This window comes from Neodiprion virginianus, chromosome 5, assembly GCF_021901495.1.
Source record: "Neodiprion virginianus isolate iyNeoVirg1 chromosome 5, iyNeoVirg1.1, whole genome shotgun sequence".
NCBI lineage: Eukaryota > Metazoa > Arthropoda > Insecta > Hymenoptera > Diprionidae > Neodiprion > Neodiprion virginianus.
The window spans coordinates 5,347,084-5,366,611 of NC_060881.1; the positions used below are offsets into that span (position 1 = coordinate 5,347,084).

Sequence of the window (19,528 nt, forward strand, 5' to 3'; positions counted from 1 at the left end):
ATTTGATTTGATTCAATTTTATACGAACTACAGTACCAACATCCTCCTTACATTTTCAGTCATACCTTACTTGCTTGGCCATTTTTATTTTCTTTATCCAACTGGTGTTTGAACTCTATGCGGGTATATGCTACGTTCTATCGTGCTGCAATGTTGTTTACTCTGCTCACACACACCTTATTTTTCCGTTCCGTTCTTCTGATACTTGCCAATCAATTAATAATTTATTATAACACGTAATCGTACCTTTTTTGTTGAATGTAATTTTCCTAATATATAACGACCAGGTCGGGGGTCCCATTCCGTGGCTAATAAAAAGTAATCTTAGCTAACCTTTCTCTGGAGTCCAAAGTGAAAGTGACACGTACGATAATAACTTACGACAAGTCATGACGCATCAGGTCGTTAAGGACTATATTATAGAAAAATGAGTATGGGTACGACCGATGCGTAAGGATTACCTGATAACGGTGGTTGCCTAAAATGGTTTAGGTCTCTTGAAAACGAAAAGATTCTAGAAGTTATCCACTAGTATTTGGAATCGCGTCATTTTTTTTAAATATGAAACGAACTAGATTTCAGGCAAGATAAGTAATTACATTGCACTCACTTTGCTTACTTATTGAATAAGAATCGTGGGTCCATTCAATTGCCAAGAATCAACCAAATGAGTTTTCAGATGGCATCTGTTCGGACCCATTGGCGCCTCGAAGGGCCCAAGGACTTCAGGTTTCATACTCAATGAATTAACAAATCGATTTTTGATAAAAATGCAACTGGTAATACATCATTACATTTTCTTTTTACATGTTTTGTTTTACTATTTCCCGTTTGCGAAAAAAGTTATAAATACAGATGTCACGTAATGTGTTTTCCACCGGGAGATGATACGAAAGTATGTTTCACGTACCGACATTTATGAAGTTTATTTAACAGAGAAAGCCGTCTTCGTTAGCTCGTCTCAGGCACAGAATTTCAGTACAGTATAAAACATTTACAACGATTCCTATTCGGTGACGTCGAACTTTTCACTCGATTATCGAGAGCAGTGAAAGAGCTGATGACGTCACTTGTCGTCGGCGCCAAGGGGAATCATCTTGATCCAAAATCCGCGTTCGGGCATGAGAAATACTCCAGCGCCATTTCTGTACTTGAGTGGATTTTGCGACTTTTCGCACAAAATGATCTTGAACTTGTCAAGCATCGTGAGTATTCCGACTTTCGTCTGTTGCTCGGCAAACCGAGAGCCTGCGAGAAAATAATGTGATTGAAATCTTCGATCTTCAAGATCGGTTTTTTTTTCGTACAAACTATGGAATTGAAATTATGTAGAAAAAGTAATTCACCTATGCAAGTTCTGGGTCCGATACTGAAGGGCATGAAAGTGTAGGGAGTTTGTTTAGCCTTGCCTTCCTCGCTGAATCTCTCCGGGTCGAATTTACTTGGGTTAGGCCAGAATTCTGGGTCGTGGTGGAGAGCGTAGATGGGGATGATGCACTTTGATCCCACTGGTAGCACCACGTTCGTTCCTGGGAGTTCGTAGGGCCTCACTGAGACTCGTTCGAGTTGTGGAACTATAGGATGTTTCCTCAACGTTTCTGAAAATGTGAGGCTGGTTTTATTTTAGTGCTCACCGTGGATCGTTAATCTTCCAGACTTGAAAATCAGGTCCTACCTTGCAACACCATGTCCAAGTATTTCATGCCCTGCAAACCATCGAAGGTGATTTCTCCGTTGTTGGCTGCTTTCATCTCACGCAGTTCCTTCCGAAGACGGTCTTGAATGTCTTGGTGAATGGCTAGCTCGTGAAGGATGTACCCAATTGTTGTGGCACTCGTCTCAAAACCGGCTCCAAAGAAAACGAACGCTTGGGCGGCCAGGAGTTTATCATCGAACACTAAGCAAATGCGAAGGAGTCAGGATGTTGCCGAGACTTTTGGGTGAAGGAAATGCGGGGTAGCCGAAACCTCGACATACCTACGTCATCCTTGCCCAGTTTCTGGTCGGTGTTTTTGAGTTTCCTCAGAAGGTCTACGAAGTCGTGCCTCTGCACGTTGTTCTTCTCTCGGTATTCGAAGGCTTCCTTCGTGATTCTAAGGAAGAACTCTTCAACGTCCGGCGGTGTCAGGGAGAGCTTCAATTTGTGGAATAACCACGGAGAACTGCCCTGAAGCAGATGCACGAAACGGGACCAGTACCCAGAGCCTCCACCTATTCTCTTTCCCATCTTACGGAAAGCTGCGTCCTCATCGTTCAACGAGTTCATTTGGATCCCAAATACACACGAGCCAATTACGTCAGTGGTGTACTTGGCGCCAACCTCCCTGGCCTCGATGGGCTCGTTTTTCCGAACCACCGCATCAAGGTACTTCTCCAAGTTCTTAGCGCATTCCAAAACAAGGTAGTGCATGCTCTTCAGTCTCGCCGAGGTAAAGGTGGGGGTCAGCTTCGTTCTGACTACCTTCCACATTTTCCCATCGAGCATGGCTATGTGCTGAGAGAGAGGATCCACCTCCGGATTCGAGGTCAGCCCACGGTTGGACCAGGAGTCGAAATTCTTTATCATTATGTCTTTAACCATGTCCGGATCGACGAGGAACAATCTTGGCGAGAAGAGTTCCCAGACACCACCGAATTTCTTTCCTCTAAACTTGACGTACAGTTCGCTGACCACATCGCACAGGGGCTTCTTCTTGCTTACGGCGTCAGCATAGGTGCCTAAATAGGATTCAGGTCTTATAAACGGTATACCCTTTCTTTCCCAATAAGTATACTGTCGATGAATCAACATATAAGCAACCGTCGCCACGCCGACTAACACGAGCCCCAGATTAAGTATAATCTGAAGAAACATTGTTGATCGGTAAAAAATTTCGGTCTGATACGTAAACTTTCTGCTGTACCGTCACAGTCATATAAATGAACCTTTCCCAGTGCTCGCTGCGCTGGCGAAGATAAAACTGATCGCGCCAGGCGGAAACTGGAAATTTATGGTACCCGAGAAATTATGCCAGTCATTCCGCGCTCGTGACGTAACGCAGCGGTATCTCGGTACTTCGAGATAAACTTAATACATTCATATCGAGCTTGGGTTATGGCTGTCTGACGCTTCTTATTTTTCACGATGTTTGCAGCTGAAAATCTTCTTTACGTCTTTGATTCGTATCAATAATCGCAAATTATCAATCGAAACATCTATCTTATTGCAAATCTTGGCTGACTCTCGAGTAACACATCTTTTTAGCAATCATACCCGTAATTCCACACGATCCCAGATTTACAATTTACTTGGCTGTTTCCTAAAACCATTTGATTATCCTCATTAGATCCTGTAATCGGCAGGGTTCATATATTGTTTGCCTACTTTTGCTATATTATTGGGTCACTTTTTCTTTTATCTGAGAATTCGTGACTCGGCTGAATGCAAGATAAGCGAGTAGTGGTTGACGCGCAATACGTATCCAACAATCGCATAACAATATCAGTGTAATACTACAAGTATCTATATAATTTATGTCGTGAATGTTTGAAGCGAGAGTGTGAAATAATTCATGGATCTGACTCTTACCCTGACGAAGGGCCTAATTAGCAGGTCAATCTTTTTCGCCCAGCAGGTTGGGCCTAAAAAAGTGCATTTCAGGTAATTCTTAATAGGTTGGCAGCACTTTCTTCGTATTATTTTTAACCGAGTTGATGGTAGATACATGATGTGGAGAACAAGGCCGAGGTCTTTTCGGCCTTTGGCTCTTCACACCTGGCGACAGGTGTGACCTCATGGCGATATTTCAACAGCAGGAGCTATCTTTGAAAACGTTTGAACCTGGGACCGGCCATTGTCGCGTTAGACGAACATTATCAAACGATTCACGCGATTCGAAACAACTTCAATTTGTTAATTAATGAAAGCGCCAGACTCCACATTTTAAGTACGTTCACACTGCGGTTTGCTAACGGTATGTGCTACTGAAAGCCAGGATGACCAACGACTAGATTCCTACTGGTTGCACTCGAGTCGCTCCAACTCGTTCCTTATGTTTGCCAACTTAACTGTTTACTCGCACTATCTAACGTTATTTCTCTTATTCCAAGTTTCATCTAATGTTACTTGATAATTTGGCATTTTTTTCTACCAGAAGATGTACAATCTTTCTTAGTATTTCTGTTTAATTACATCCAATTAATAAAGATAAACAAATAAATACTTCAAATAACTGTAACACTGAAAAAGGTTATTATCGATAACACAAATTGTAAAAGTATTTGAAACTGGCTCTTTTATGTCACAAAATCAAAATATATCAATTAAATATTAATAAAAGAATTTCAACTTGCACTTGTCCGGATTCTTTCGGACTTATTTGCTATGACTTATTCGAGACGGTCGTTTTACTGTATACATAATTTTTTCACGGGAATTCTATACTCCGCACTTTACTTGACATAACGATTATACGGTGGGAGTTTTGAGGTTTGGAAGAATTATACATCCGTTGGGTCCACCGGATAATTCAAGAAACGGATTTAATTATTGTCCATGAATTTAAGATGAAAAATTTAACGAGGGGATATAAGGCGTCTGATTGTCGTTCTATTTTTTGGTAAAATATCAGTAATTCTAATGGAGGATAAAGAACATTCGACGCATTATTTATATCTTATTACCGTGAAATTAACAAACATTTGAAACTTTAACATTTTTTTGCAGGTTCATCATGAGAATGAATATTACTGGCTACTCATGCACACGCGTAATTGATTATCGTCACTGATAGAAACTCAGTCTCTTGACTTTCGACAATATAACTGTACGTGAAGACCAGAGAGACGAATCGTTATCATTGGTGATTGGGGCCGATTTTTTTGTTGGAAAAAAACTCGAGATATATTCACCCGAATTTCATCCTTTGGATATACAATTCGGTCAACAGTGTAAAATCTAAGTAAAATTATGATAGCGTACGCTGTCTTATCGATTCCAAATTCGGTCTGAGCTGTTTGACAAATCAGGGACCTCTGAAAATGGAGTTTTTATTATCTCAAGTGATCTAGATAGATTACCTCGCTCATGCTTTATGCATTGTTTTGTGTTTCCGTTTCAGGTCACTCAAATCTTCTACCTATAAAAATTCTGAGCTCACCTCCAAAAGGAATGCACACAGAAGGCAATCGCCTGTACTTGGCATTGTCGATAAACCTTTGTGGTTCGAATGTCTTAAGATCTGGTAAATATTCTGAATCACGGCTAATAACGTAGAATGGAGTCATTGTTGTTGGCCTACGAAGTAGAAATACATTTTTATCAGGCGTCTCGACGAGGCCTGACCGACTGTCACTCTGTATTTCGCATTATTCCATTGAATAAAAAGAAATTCATTTTATGTAATCGACTTTACGGTTGATACACGTGCGTTTTATTCGTGGTTGATAGGTCACATATATAATACTAGAATACTTGCATCGCTAATAAAACAATACTCCTGTTTAAAATCATTTTTTTTCTTCAGCACAATTATTAATCATCCACTCTCTGTACGAAATTAATAATTGTTGGATTCGTCACATAGCAATTAACTCTGTTTTAGACTGGTTCTAGCTAGAATGTTGAGCTTCTTGTTAGCCTTCCGTTATTTATCCCCGATCCTAAAACTGAGCTTCTCCTTGCGCTCAACGCTTGCGTCACATTCATATCCGACGTCCAGAGGTCGGAGCATATGACACCATTCTCTAAGTCTCTTGGCTAGTCCCTGTCAATTTTCACCGACAATATACCCTTGGCGTTGCAAAGTTCATTTCACACTGCGACACCAATCTTCCCTCTATCCGTTGAAAAACATCATTTACGAATCTGAAGTTGCGCAAGGTGAAATGAAAACTGACTCCAGTGTCATTTAAAGCTCTCTGTTTACCGAGACTGATGCTTTTCATGTTTCTTCCCTCGAGTTCTTGTGTTATTTTCGGAATTCGTTGACATCTTCTTAAGCAATTTACTACGCTAAATTAGCCACCAGCTCTAGGCCAGTTCGACGTTGGTATTCGTAAACATAATTAATGCGATGTGTTTCCAGATAAGCGTTATGTGTAAAAAAAGCTTATTGCGTTGTATACGCTTCGTCAAATTTTTCTTCGAGATTCGACTGAAACTCGAGACATGGTTTTAAATTATTTCATTCTCGTCCATACAAGCTAGAGTGTTTGATATTCTGAACGATTGTTCGATTATTGGTTATAAATGCATCTGCCTATACACGGCGGAAATTAAAAAATCTATGTCGAGAAAGAATCGGGAGGTTATTTTTTAGTCAGATTTGTGTCAAAACACTTCGTAGCACTAGTTTGTATGTGATGTCAAAAATTGTGCAAAAATTTGCACTTCCCGTAGTGTATTGGCTGTGAATTCTCGATCGGTTTCATTCAGCCAACAAAGAGCAGTCTCATCATTTGTTATCGGCACCAATGCGAGACACCTTAATCCACACTCCAATATCCGAGTGAAGAAAAAGTTCACCTTTTTTATATTGAATTGGATTTTGTGACTTCTCGCATAGTGAAAGCTTAAACTTGTCGATCGCACTGACGATACCAATTTTCGTCTGTTGCTCCGCGAATCGAGAAGCTACGAAAAATTGTGTTAATCAATAGGCTCAACTCCAAGAACAACGTTCTTCATTTCCAGGTATTTCTCCTTGTATTTAATGACGGTGAAGTTTTATTACCTATACAATTCCTGGGCCCACCACCGAAGGGTATAAAAGTAAGAGGGCGTCGCTGGGCCTTTGCCTCGTCAGTGAACCTCTTTGGATCGAATATTTCCGGATTCGGAAAGAATTGCGGATCGTGGTGGAAGGCGTAGATGGGAATTATGCATCTTGATCCTGACGGTAGTACCACATTCGTACCAGGAAGTTGGTAAGGCTTTACCGAGACTCGGCTGACTTGCGGAACTACTGGATATTTTCTCAGAGTTTCTGCAAGAAAGGAAAGTGATGAAATTATCATTCCAGAAATCACTGTGGCTCGATAGTCTCTCAGATATGTCACATGGTGTACAATTGCAAAGCGAATAGGGTGGATAGACCAATGATTGGACAATCATGATAAGATTACTATGTATTCCTTGGTACGTTCAATTATTGGTGGGTAATCGTTGACTGGTGTAGTCACCCTATTTAGAACGAAATTATACATACCTTGGAATATCATGTCCAAGTACTTTATACCCTGCAAACCATCCCAGGTGATTTCACCCTTGTTAGCGGCTTTCATTTCATGCAATTCCTTTCGCAGACGGTCTTGCATATCCTGGTTAACAGCCAGCTCGTGAAGGGCGTACCCAATCGTTGTAGAGCTCGTCTCGAAACCGGCCCCAAAGAAAACAAACGCTTGGGCAGCCAGGAGTTTATCGTCGAATACTGAAAACAATTGTCAAGGATAACACGACGTCTTCGAGATTCATCAGCATTGGTGTGTCGCAAAAATAAGCTTAACGTACCTGTTTCACCCTCGCCGAGTGACTGATCCACGTTTTTGAGATTCCTCAAAAGATCTATGAAGTCGTGCTTCTGCACGTTGTTCTTTTCCCGATACTCGAAGACCTCCCTGGTGTATCTTAGGAAGAACTCTTCGACGTCTCGCCGTGTCAGAGATAGCTTCAGTTTCTTGAACAACCACGGAGAACACAGAACCACAACAATGGCGAATCGCTGTCCCATTGTTACATCGAGCATTTTTTTCCCCATGTTACGAAAGGCGGCATCTTCGTCACTAAGTGAATTCATCTGAATCCCGAAGGCACAGGAGCCGATTACGTCCGTGGCGAATTTGGCGCTGACTTCCCTGGCCTCGATCGCCTCATTTTTTGAAACCAAAGACTCCAGATATTTCTCCAAGTCTTTCCCGCACTCCAAGAACAGGTGATGCATCTGCTTGAGTTTCGCGGATGTGAACGTTGGCGTCAGTTTCGCTCTCACGTCCTTCCACATCTTTCCATCCAGGGCGGCCACGTGTTGCGAAAGCGGATCGGACTCCGGATTCTTAGGTACTCCACGGTCGGTCCACGCGTCGAAATTCTTTATCATGATGTCGCGCAGCACCTCAGGATTAGCGAGAAACAGTGCTGGCGAGAAAAAGTTCCACACACCCGTAAACCCTTTTTCACTGGATTTATTGTATATCTCAATCAGCATTTCAGACATGGGTCTCTTCTTCGTAAAGGAATCCCCAAAGTTTCCCAGAAACGAATCCGGTTTCACGTACGGCACGCCTAGTCGCTCCCAGTAATTAAATTGGCGACGAATATACAAGTATAAGACAGTCAGCACACCCACCAATACCAAGCACGTGTTGACTACAATTTGGGTGAACATTGTTTGACGGTGATAAATTCGGTTCTTCAACTTAATTGGTTACTGCTCTTTTATGAAGTCTGGAGATACTAATGCTAGCGTTCACCGTGCGGATCGAAATCAAACTGTTTTCCCAGTGAGAAGAGTATGGCAATATATCAAAGCTCGAGAAGAGCTGCGGTTAGTATTATCGGTCACGTGATATTTGATAGCCACGCGATTATCTCACTTTTTTTTCTGCAACGCATATTGAATTCATACTTTTTCAAGAGTGGACTCCACATGTACAGATCTGACATGTCTTAATATTTTCTCTGCAGTTTCATCGTGAGAGTCAGTATATCGTTGTACTTATATAAATATGCGCAATTTGACGTTATCACAGAAAGAAATAAACTCCTGTAACTTGAGTGAATGTAACTATATGCGATAAGAGTGGAAACGAAATAACATCACGCGGTAAAAGTGTAACGATCGCACGAATTCTGATCGACAAAACTACTGATTTCGTACTTGATTGATGCTAAATTTTCACTTGTGTCCGTTTTATTTATTAATTTTTTTCGCATCTGCGGACGGCACAACCGAATCATACTGGAAGTTATCAAAATACTGTTCATAAAATTTATTGAATACACTTTTATCATCGTACTGCTGTTCAGCGATTGACCAGAATCGTATAAATTACCCTTGCTACGTAGGCACTTGATCAAATAATCCCGCATCGATTTGCTTAATATACATATAGTCGAAAACCGCAAGCGAGAGCGGAACAGAATTCAAACGGATGCTGAGAACCACAACGGGGTTCCTACAATTAGAGGAAAAATCGGAACGCTTCCGCGGTACGCAGAAGCGTTCCGATTTTTCTAAACAGTACATGACTAACAAGTTTGGAATAATCGGTAAGCCCTCCAAGTCCCGTACGTGTGGTGAAGAAATCGATGAAAACCGTCGGCTCATACGCAATTGAATAAAATTGTTTCGTTCGGAAACTTATTACCTGACGATAGAAGGTTTTATTGAACGTAAAATATGTAACGTCACGAATTATGCACGAACTGTAGGCACGTGATAACTTTAGTATCGGTATTAAGATAACACGAATGTTTGATGTATTTTTTTCTCCGACGTATAACCTATAATTATTGAAATAATCTACTTTACGAAAATGATAATTACTGCTATCGTTATCCAAGTAATATGTTGTGTTTGATGTGTGTTTCCCCTTTTGCAAATAATGTTTGCGTTATCCGTACGTCAATGGAGGAGAAAACATGAACCATTGTCTAAATTCTTGCGAGTGCCAGGTAGACGCGAAAATTTATGTACCTCTACAATCGCGTACTTTCAGGATAATTGGAATGTGTAAAGCATAACTCGAAACGTTTAAAAAATGTAAGTTGAGCTTTTCTAACTGTGGACCACCACCGTCAGCAGCATCTAACAATCAGAAAAATATAAGGTGGAAGAAATGTCAGTGCCCAAAAAGAACAGTGCAACGAACCACATTTTTTGGTAAGGGATAATGGTAATTAAACACCGTGTAGCAGTCTCAGCTAGATTTTTTTTATGGAATGTAGTTTAATACGCCTAGTATTGGAATGACTTTCACTGACCGAGAGCCAGAAAATATCCTTCGGAAAAAGAAATGTAAATTCCGGTTCAAACTGGGGAGGATTTTCGTACCGTCTGGGTTAAACAGGTGTCCGGAAAGCGGGTCAACTTTCAAGTTGACAACAAATCGAGGCTTGACCACATTCCAAATTCCTTCGCCATGATGTCGTGGATCAGCTTCGGGTCCGTAACGAACAGATACGGCAAGTTTAACAGAAAAACTCCACCAAACCTTGTCTTTCTGAACGCGTTGTAGATGGCCAGGGCAACCTCAGCCTTAACGAAATCTCCAAAGCTTCCAAGCAGCCACTGCGATTCCCTGTAGAAAGAATGCCTCTTGGCACAGAACAAAAACTGATGACAGATATAGTAGTAACCAAATGTTAAAGCAACGAGCGGCGCTATCCATAGATAACGCCAAGTCAAAAACCACGTATTTACAGCCACAAAAATGCCTTAAACTAAATCACTGGTGATAAACCCTTTGGAGGCTTTCCTTCAACTTCAGAACGACACAAATTCTATAATGAATCGAAGTCAAATCGAGCCTTTCACAAATCGAATCACTTGCGCCGTCACTCTTGTAATTCCAAGGTCAACGAGCGAACCAATTATAACCAATTAGAGCCAATTGGAACCTCGGGCGACCATTGAAAATGGCAAGGTGACAATTTTATAAAAAGCTTTAGGCATACTGAAGCCGCAAGTATGTTTCTGATCAGGTTCTTTCGACTAATGCGACACGTGTAATTAAACCTTATAACAGTATGAGAGAAACAAAGAGGAGAAGTGAAGGCAACACTAATTGCAGGGTATTCTACACTTCGGTTTGGAACTGAATGGGTGATGTATTATTCATCGGTCAAGTGGGACGTGAATCTATAGGTAATTGCTCAAGATAGAAGATGTTAAGTGGGTACATGAAAACGATCACTATTAACGTAACGATGCAATGTGGGAATGGCACGATTGTAAAATCGAATGACACAAACGGTGTTCATTTCCATTTCATTCGACAATATTTACAACCTCAAGTGTGCCACTTACTAATTGCTGGAATCGGTACTCCAGCACGGGAAGATATTGTGACCAGTACTAGATTTTGATTTCTTGAGGACAAGCTACCAAGGATCCTGCGACCTCTCGCAAAGTTCACAGGTTGGAAAAACTTGAACCTGCAAAAACATGAAGCATAATTGCTTGCTTCCACATTTAATTGGGGGAAGTACATTCTCATGGGATCGAAGTTTTTACAACATTGCCAGAAAAGTTGGACGGTACATTTGCGTCAGATTTGCTTCCATCGACTTCTATTACTTGCCGTTGAAATTTACCATACTTGCTGACAGTGGATCAACTTTCGATGGTGATGGTGCAGGTTAAAAATACATCAAATCCTCGATGTTTCCCAAAAGTCAGTGTGGTTCCATAAACTAACGGCCTTGCCTATTAATCAAGAGCAAAATATACCACGTAACTCCATCGATTTTCATTCGCTTTAGGTTGCGGTAGGCTGGGAGATATCTTCCAAACATACCCACGTAACGTTCCAGTTTGTGCGTATCTTTGAAGAAATCTATAAATATGACATGTTGATTTTTTGATTGATTTAACCATTTTTTAATGTAATACTAAGTGAAAAAGAGTAAAAAGTGCAATTTAAATGTTAAAATTACAATGATTAACGTCACAAATAAAACAAATATAAACTGGATCTGCTGGGACATTATATTTAGTTAAAATTTCAAACAGTGCAGAATGTCGCCTTTTCAGCGGGGCTTGATCCGTCTAAAGTAGAAAATGTCCGCGCTGGAATAAAACTTCGTTAATTCATGTACAGCCCAAAGGCTCGCGTTTGAGATCACAGGGTTTAATTCCGCGCATAATACGTCGACGCATGGCGCTGAGCCCGATTGTTTGGCCATATGTTGGTCGGGGTGGAGACTCCCTCGGGTTAATTCCGGTTTCTTCTGTTTCCGGTTTTTTCAAATGACCGAGGGTGACTGCACGAGTGACTCCTGGTAACCGGTAAAGGTTTCGATGCAACCAGGAGTTTTATTACGAACCCTCTTACTTGCTGTCGTTTTTTTTTTCTCCTCTCTATACCGCTTTTCTTTCATACACACCGAAGGAGAATAATGGGCGTCCATCGCTGCCAAGCATCAACCTCGAAGGGTTCGACCCTCCGCACGCAGACATCAATTTTATTTTTCTACACCCTGCCTCCGGGTAGATGTGGAAACGGGGATGTGAGTGACGGTGTGAAATCACAATGACGACAATACTCTGGATGACAATAAGCTCCGGTGATATTAAATACGTACAAATCAATGCAGCATAAACCGAGGGGAGTGAGCCGCTCTAGATTTATAAACGCCCCTCAATCAGCGAAGGTGCTAGAAAAAATGTGGAAGCGAAGCGTTCCACGTACCTACGATGATTTTCCATCTGTGCTTGTCAGCCGGTTTAATTCGCAAATTATTTCGTAATCCTCGGGCAGTTGGATTTTCAATCGCATTAAATTTTTTCTAGAAGAGTAAACAAAGCTCCAGTGATTCGATGCACACGCGGAACTTTTGATGAGTTTATATGCTCGACGGAGATTCAGTTATCTCTGTATATATGTGAACATATAGTTTATCTCATCAATTGGACGAAGATAGAAATATTCAGAAATTCAGAGACTTATTGTTGGTCAATTTAGAGATGAGAAATTTCTAATAATCGTTTCGATGTTGTCATTTAACGAAGGAATATTCGACGAGATCTGATTACGCTGGTCGCGAAACAAATTTTTGTTTGTTCTGCTTGGGGTGAATTGATGTTGTTTTTTTTCATGAATCAAAACAATGAAAAAATATCTAAACATCCGCCAATATTTGCTTTTGTAGTTTTGGGCAAAATAAGAACGATTTTCTAGTTTTTACAGCACAAGTTTATACCGATTTTGTGCCTGGGATTGATGCCTGTGATTATTGTAAATTAAGTTATATCCAACATATAAAAATTACTATTTGTCGGAACAGTTTGATTTTGTAGCCAGGAAAGTGCTGTTTCAAAATTAAAAAAATGTGTGGTTTTTAATAATTCAGCAGATGAAAAACCTCAGCAAGTACTTTTATATATTCTTTCGATTAACTTTAATTGCATATTGCAGTTCAAAATTTGAGAAAATCTATGATTTTAACTATTTAGTTGATAAAAGTCAAAGATTTTCTTAATTTATGGAATAGCATTCTCCTCACTGCAATCGTATACTTTTTCGACAAATATTAATTTTCCTCTGTTTAGTAACACCAAAGTTCTCATAATCACATACACAAATCTCAAGTGCAAAATCTGTATAGACTAGATTCATGGAAGTAGGTTGTTACGCATCTTGTAATTGTTTGCCATCAGTTTATCACGTAAAATCTTATTGGAAATTAGGAGAGAATGTTCAAGATTGCCGGAGTATCATACGGGAAAAAGAATAACATGGTCAGTGCATACAGTAACTGTTTTTTAATTTTTGGTTAACATGTATAGACGACTGGAGTGATTTTCCCGATGACAGAATGAAAACAACAACTTCGTGGTCAATTGCACTGAGATAATATTGATAGATGAATAATTGCAGTTTTTTCGTCAGCAGTAAAAACGACTTCGCGACCTATTCCAAGTAGTAATTGCATCTGCAAACGACAAGAACAAACACAAATAAGATCGACTTTATTATTAATTACCATCAAGTCATAAATTTTAAATACACTTCAGAAAAAAAAAACAACTCGTTGCATTGTACATCCGATGTATATTATGAGTTTTTAGATATTCGAATCCAAATTCCGCCCTTCGCAACCAGGAACCTAGCCTTGGGATCAAGCTGCAGTGGGTTCTGGGACTTTTCGCACAGTGTGATCTTGAAGTTCTCGACCAGCTTGACCAGTCCCAGCTTCGTTTGCTGTTCGGCGAACCGCAGGCCTGTAAGCGAGATGCAAAATATTCGTTGTTATAGTTTTGACACAGTCAAAAACCAAATGAACATCATCAGGAAGTCCAGACTTTCAGGATCAGCTAAACTCGTCACCTATACAAACTCTGGGTCCGCTTCCAAACGGAAGGTAGGCTAGAGCTGGCCTCTGGCTTTTGGCTTCATCGGTGAACCTCTCGGGGATGAACTTATCGGGTTCGGGATAATATTCGGGATCGTGGTGGAGGGCATAGATGGGCGCAATGCATCCCGTTCTTTCGGGCAGTTCTATGTCCGTTCCGGGTATGCGGTAGGGCTTTACAGCACACCGCGTAGTAACAGGGATGGGAGGATATTTCCTCAGGGTCTCTGAAAAAAGAATCCACATTCGATTCGGTTCTTTCCACGACGAAGGAGACAAGGAGACTCACTCGTCGCGTCTGTATTGGAAAACGATGTAGCCAATCCTCACCTGCAACAACCATGTCAAGGTACTTCATGCTGTTCAAACCGTCCCACGTGACTTCCCCGTCACTGGCAGCCTTCGTTTCGTTTATCTCGTCCCGGAGTCGATCCTGGATATCCTGATTCACGGCCAGCTCGTGGAGGCAGAAGCTGATGGCCGTTGAACTGGTTTCAAACCCGGCCGCGAAGAAGACGAAGGCTTGAGCGGCCAGAAATCGGTAATCTATCTCTGAAACCGAAGGTTAAAGCGGTCAGAGTCTCGCGGAACTTGACCGCCTTGACCCGAACTCACCCACATCATCCTTGCCCAATGGTTCGCCAGAATTCTTCATGTTCCTAAGAAGGTCCATGAAATCGTGCCTCTGCAAGTTGTTCCGCTCTCGGTATTCGAGATTCTCCTTCGTTATCTTGAGGAAAAAATCGGTGAGCTCTTGCTCGTGTGCCGAGAGATTAAGGAACTTAAACAACCCGGGAAAATGGCGCTGCAGCGCCCTGACTATTTTTCCCTTGGTCGATGGTTCAAAGATCTTTCTTCCCATCCGACGAAAGACCGCATCCTCGTCGTTTAGAGAGTTCATCTGAATCCCGAAGGCACACGATCCAATAACGTCCGTGGTGAACTTGGCGCTCATCTCCCTGGCCTCGAGGGGTTTTCCGTCGGTTGCAGCAGCGTTGAGATACTTTTCGAAGTCCTTACCGCATTCGAGCAGCAGGTAATGCATCTGCTTGAGTTTTCCCGATGTGAACGTGGGTGTCAGTTTCGCCCGTACCGACTTCCACGTGTCTCCGTTTAGGTGGATCAGATTCGCGGACAGCGGATCGACGTCCACGTTCGCGGCCGTTCCTCGAGTCGACCAGCTCGCAAAATCCTTGACGAGAATGTCACGCAGCAGCTCCGGATCGATGACGAAGAGAGTCGGCGAATGGAACTCCCATATTCCCACGAATCTCGAGCCCTTGAACTCCTTGTAAAGGTCCAGGCTGACCTCGGCTAAGGATCGCTTACCCCGTACGAACTCTGCGAGATTGCCAAAGATCCAGTCCGCCTCTTTGTACGGTGCGTTCCGATCGGACCAGAACGAGAACTGTCGTCTTAGGTAGAAGTACAGAGCGACAGGTATGCCCAACAACAACATCCACAAACTCACTACACCGATAGCCCACATTTCGGAGCAGCAATAAGTTAGACGGTCCCAACTCCCTGCCAGCTGGTTCTTTACTGACAAATCACTGGAACTATTGTCGGGGCAACATCGACTACTCTCAAGAGACTCCGGAGGGGAGCATGCACGTGTGGGAGAATATGCAGCACTTGTGAACGATACGCACAACTGCAACTCACCACCTATCCGCACTCTTCGCCTAATCTTCGTATTGAGTCTATACATACATCTATGCAATGTGGTTTCCGATGTTGTTTATTACTTGTCGCCGTCTGCTGTCCCCGACGCCATATCTCAAAGTGCATGACTCGGTAAAATATTATCTCCTTGAATTGTGATACGAATGAGAATTTCACGATAAAAAGAAATGACTTATGGTGCCGACAAGAATTATCTTTATAATGACTTCTCAGATTTCCTGTTCATATTATAGATAGCTAGATATAATATACTGTAAATCATTTTGTTTATCTTTGCAAATGGTGATTCTTGTTGAATTTTTTTTTTTTTTTGTAAAAATGTCTCATCTTTGTCCGGATTCTCCAACTCGTTTCATTAGGTATGATTAAAATTTTCGGTACATTACCTCTTACACATTTGCATTCTGACCGAAGGTTACATTCTTATCAATGCAATGTATTTTTTTATCAGTCACACGTTCTACCTTCATAACTCGTATCACACGATCATTTATTGATTTTTTTCTCGAGGTCTGAGACACACCATATCAGGGATTTATTCTTCTGAATAAATTATCCACAGGTTTGACTGAACGTTATTGGAATTTCCGTAATTCGAAAAAAAAATTGAGCTGAATTATTCGTAGCAAAATTCCGAAAACGTGATATTAAAGAAATGAAAGAGCGATCACAAATGGCAAAAGCGAGTAAGATCAAAAATTTTCCGTACGCTTTATCGTAAAAAAATAAAGTAAATTCAAAAAAAATTAAAATATCACATTCTAAGTAAAATTTATTAACCAGAAATTTATTATTCCTTCGAAAATAGACTTGACGTGATCAACTTTCACTTGTCAGACCTGACATTCGAATTAGAAACGATACTGCGGGACAGGCGAAGCCAAATGCCACCGATAGGCTGAAGAAATCCAGCCTTATGATTAAGTTGTAACGGGTGTTTTGATTTCTCGCACAAAGAAATCTCGAAATTGTCTATCAGTTGAAAAATTGACAGCTTCACCTGCTGCTCGGCGAACCGAAGACCTGACAAGAAGTAATCACGTTATCGATAACTTTTATTGCTAGTTTGCCTGTCAATTAAATTGACAATGAGATTGAAAATGTTAAATGAATTGAAGCAATGATTACCAATGCATATTCTGGGACCCCCTCCAAAGGGCAAATAGGTGAAAGGCGATCGCTGGCTCTTCCGCTTCTCGGCGAATCTTTCAGGGTCGAATTTCTGCGGATCGGGATAGTACTCTGGGTCGTGATGGAGAGCGTAGATGGGCACGACGCATCCCGTTCCCTCGGGCAGTATGACGTCGGTGTCGGGTATGCGGTAGGGTTTAACGGAGGTCCTGACGAGGATCGGAAGCGGTGGATACTTCCTCAGGGTCTCTAAGACCGCAGAAAAGGGGGTCAAGTTAAGCCGCAGAGTACGAAAATTGGGGCATGGCTCGTACCCTGAAATACCATGTCCAGATACTTCATGTCCCTCAATCCATCCCAGGTGATATCTCCGTCCATTTTCGCCTTGGTACGTCGCACCTCGTCGCGCAGACGATCCTGGAGATTTTTATTCGCGGCCAATTCGTGAAGACAAAAACTTAGAGTCGAAGAACTGGTCTCGAAGCCGGCACCGAAGAAGATGAAGGCCTGAGCTGCGAGAAGCTCGTCGTTGAACTCTGAAAGTACGGATAACGAAGTGCAGCCAGAAGTTAAGACGTCTCGCTCTTTGATTCCGACTCACCGATATCGTCTTCGTCGATCGGTTCCTCGGTGTTTTTGAGGTCCCTCAGAAGGTCCATGAAATCGTTTCGCCGTTCGTTTTTCTCCTCACGGTACTTGAAGTTGGCCTTTGTCAGGGAGATGAAGAACTCCGTGACCTCGCGGGTCCTCGTCGAAAGTTTAAGTAGCCTGAAGAGCCAGGGAAAGTGGAGCTGCACGGTTTTGCAGATGGTCTTGATTCGGGACGAGGGGAATATCTTTTTCCCTATCTCGCGGAATATCGAGTTCTCGTCCCTCAGCGAGTTCATCTGTATTCCGAATATGCAGGAACCTATAACGTCCGTCGAGTACTTGGCGCTCAATTCTCTGACCTCGACCATCTGGTCCGTCGATGTGACGCGATTCAAGTGATCCATGAACTCCCTGCTGCACTCGAGTAGCAGATTTTGCATCAGCTTGAGCTTTCCCGAGGTGAACGTTGGCGTCAGCTTGCTTCGAACCACCTTCCACTTCTTTCCATCGAGGTTGACCAAGTTCGCCGCCAACGGGTCGACGTCCAGGTTCACGGTCACGCCGCGACTCGACCATGTCGCGAAATCCCTCACCAGTATGTCCTGGATCAAGTCAGGCGACAGGACGACCAATTCGGGAGAATAGAACTCCCAGATTCCGGCGAATCTCTGGCCCTTCGACTCCTTGTACAAGTCCAGAAGCAACTCGGGAAGGGCCAACTTACCGGCTTGGAAGTCTCCTAGACTGCCGAAGAACCAGTGCGGTTTCCGGCAGTGAACGCCTCGCCTTGACCAGAATGAAAACTGGCTTTTGACGTAGAAGAAGACCGCGGTTATCAGCCCCGTAAATAAGAACAAAGTCCACGTGTAGAAGCTCCACATTATCGTTTATCAATTAGTTTTCAACGCGAGGTGTTCCGATGTACAAATTTTCGAGATCCACAAATTGCACGACTTGCGCTATCGCACTAGATAGACTAAAATTGTCGCAGCCACTCGCTGTAGGTGCTATTTAAATCAGACTTTTTTATCATCAGAGAATTTTTATCACATCAAAGATTTAGAAAACAGTCCTAATCTTAGTAAGAAATGATGCAATGATAGTGATTTATTTATAGAGATAGCGAACTTTGTTATATAATTTTGTAAACCGTACTCCTGAACCGAATTCTTCGCTTTCGTTTCGTCGTGGCGGATCCGCATATTCTTGCCAATTTCCATATTCTCCCGTCTGGACCTTGAAAATATGAGCCTGCGAGTCTCACGAGATGCAAAATTATGCCCCGGGTGAGGATCGAACTCACGACCTTAAGACTTACGCGCTGCCTACTGCGCTACCGAGGCTTGTGCCGAAAATAAATTCACTCACCCAAAGGAACCTCTGTGTCTTTGGCATGCGATCAGTGTTTCATTACGTTGCCGTAGTCTTTGCTGAAGAATCCCCGAAGAATTCGTAGCCACGAACGAGGACTAACTCTCGGGATCAACTCTCCCGTGAAATTAAAACGCACTTTGTAATCGAATCGAGAAAGTATATCCGACACCGACTTGTAGTAGGATTCGAATACGTTACACTGAGAGAAATTTTTACTTCTCGTTATCGCTCAGTCCTTAACTATTTTCATTTTTTACCACAACCGAAAAATATAGTTCAAGGTAGAAACTGAAAATTAGTTTTCTAGCTGTTGCCGGAAAGTCTGGTATCCGTTACTATTCTTTCTCATTACGATCACTGTTACTAGATTTTCTTGCAACTGTTGGGAAAATTAAATGCTTGTGCAACGATAAATTGACGTTAAAGCCTTGTTTAACTAAAAAAGTAGAGTAAACCTTACAAACTGTTTTTCCGTTGCAATTACCAAAAAAGGATCGACGATAGCGCAAAATGATTAGGCGTACCTCGTTTTTCGCGATTCCAACGATATTCGAACAGATTTTTTTAACGATACCTGTTTTACTGAATTCTTCTAGTTACTGTAACAAATGAAATTTTTCTCAGTGTATAAACAAGCTACCGAATCAAGTAGGATTTCATGGGACGTGAATAAGCGTCTTTAACGGATCGTCA

General features: G+C 41.9%; 5 protein-coding genes across 6 annotated transcripts in view; 1 reads left to right on the forward strand and 4 right to left on the reverse strand.

The window, feature by feature from the left end:
• The window catches only part of LOC124304996 (uncharacterized), a 52,034-nt gene that overhangs the window by 7,655 nt on the left and 24,851 nt on the right, over positions 1–19,528 (forward strand). The window lies entirely within an intron of this gene.
• Positions 908–2,959, reverse strand: LOC124304999 (probable cytochrome P450 6a13). Its single transcript, XM_046763897.1, has 4 exons — positions 1,978–2,959; positions 1,676–1,897; positions 1,347–1,598; positions 908–1,248 (listed from the first exon to the last, which is right to left on the reverse strand). The coding sequence occupies exons 1-4, from the start codon at positions 2,852–2,854 to the stop codon at positions 1,067–1,069; spliced, it is 1,533 nt and encodes a 510-aa protein (XP_046619853.1). The 5' UTR covers positions 2,855–2,959; the 3' UTR covers positions 908–1,066.
• On the reverse strand, positions 5,370–9,078 carry LOC124305001 (cytochrome P450 6a2-like). Its single transcript, XM_046763899.1, has 4 exons — positions 7,490–9,078; positions 7,188–7,409; positions 6,714–6,965; positions 5,370–6,613 (listed from the first exon to the last, which is right to left on the reverse strand). Exons 1-4 carry the CDS (start codon positions 8,361–8,363, stop codon positions 6,435–6,437), a joined length of 1,527 nt encoding a protein of 508 aa, XP_046619855.1. The 5' UTR covers positions 8,364–9,078; the 3' UTR covers positions 5,370–6,434.
• LOC124304997 (probable cytochrome P450 6a13) lies at positions 13,445–15,859 on the reverse strand. 2 transcript variants are annotated; one of them, XM_046763894.1, is made up of 5 exons: positions 14,669–15,859; positions 14,384–14,605; positions 14,029–14,280; positions 13,711–13,922; positions 13,445–13,633 (listed from the first exon to the last, which is right to left on the reverse strand). In XM_046763894.1, exons 1-4 carry the CDS (start codon positions 15,762–15,764, stop codon positions 13,756–13,758), a joined length of 1,737 nt encoding a protein of 578 aa, XP_046619850.1. In that variant the 5' UTR covers positions 15,765–15,859; the 3' UTR covers positions 13,445–13,633; positions 13,711–13,755. The 2 variants fall into 2 exon arrangements, with proteins under 2 accessions (XP_046619850.1, XP_046619849.1); XM_046763893.1 differs by having other exon boundaries at positions 13,730–13,922; positions 14,669–15,857.
• On the reverse strand, positions 16,506–19,019 carry LOC124304998 (probable cytochrome P450 6a13). The gene is made up of 4 exons (XM_046763895.1): positions 17,472–19,019; positions 17,185–17,406; positions 16,868–17,119; positions 16,506–16,762 (listed from the first exon to the last, which is right to left on the reverse strand). Exons 1-4 carry the CDS (start codon positions 18,340–18,342, stop codon positions 16,566–16,568), a joined length of 1,542 nt encoding a protein of 513 aa, XP_046619851.1. The 5' UTR covers positions 18,343–19,019; the 3' UTR covers positions 16,506–16,565.

Bases quoted from the DNA above. Each gene is read 5' to 3' on its own strand.
- LOC124304999 (XM_046763897.1), bottom strand. From the start codon at position 2,854: ATGTTTCTTCAGATTATACTTAATCTGGGGCTCGTGTTAGTCGGCGTG. The intron at 1,898-1,977 runs GTATGTCGAGGT...GCATTTGCTTAG, and splicing joins ACTGGGCAAGGATGACGTAG to TGTTCGATGATAAACTCCTG. The intron at 1,249-1,346 runs GTGAATTACTTT...ATTTTCTCGCAG, and splicing joins CGGACCCAGAACTTGCATAG to GCTCTCGGTTTGCCGAGCAA.
- LOC124304997 (XM_046763894.1), bottom strand. From the start codon at position 15,764: ATGTATAGACTCAATACGAAGATTAGGCGAAGAGTGCGGATAGGTGGT. The intron at 14,606-14,668 runs GTGAGTTCGGGT...CTTCGGTTTCAG, and splicing joins ATTGGGCAAGGATGATGTGG to AGATAGATTACCGATTTCTG. The intron at 13,923-14,028 runs GTGACGAGTTTA...TCTCGCTTACAG, and splicing joins CGGACCCAGAGTTTGTATAG to GCCTGCGGTTCGCCGAACAG.
- LOC124304998 (XM_046763895.1), bottom strand. From the start codon at position 18,342: ATGTGGAGCTTCTACACGTGGACTTTGTTCTTATTTACGGGGCTGATA. The intron at 17,120-17,184 runs GTACGAGCCATG...CTGCGGTCTTAG, and splicing joins TCTGGACATGGTATTTCAGG to AGACCCTGAGGAAGTATCCA. The intron at 16,763-16,867 runs GTAATCATTGCT...ACTTCTTGTCAG, and splicing joins GGGTCCCAGAATATGCATTG to GTCTTCGGTTCGCCGAGCAG.
- LOC124305001 (XM_046763899.1), bottom strand. From the start codon at position 8,363: ATGTTCACCCAAATTGTAGTCAACACGTGCTTGGTATTGGTGGGTGTG. The intron at 6,966-7,187 runs GTATGTATAATT...CCTTTCTTGCAG, and splicing joins CTTGGACATGATATTCCAAG to AAACTCTGAGAAAATATCCA. The intron at 6,614-6,713 runs GTAATAAAACTT...AATTTTTCGTAG, and splicing joins TGGGCCCAGGAATTGTATAG to CTTCTCGATTCGCGGAGCAA.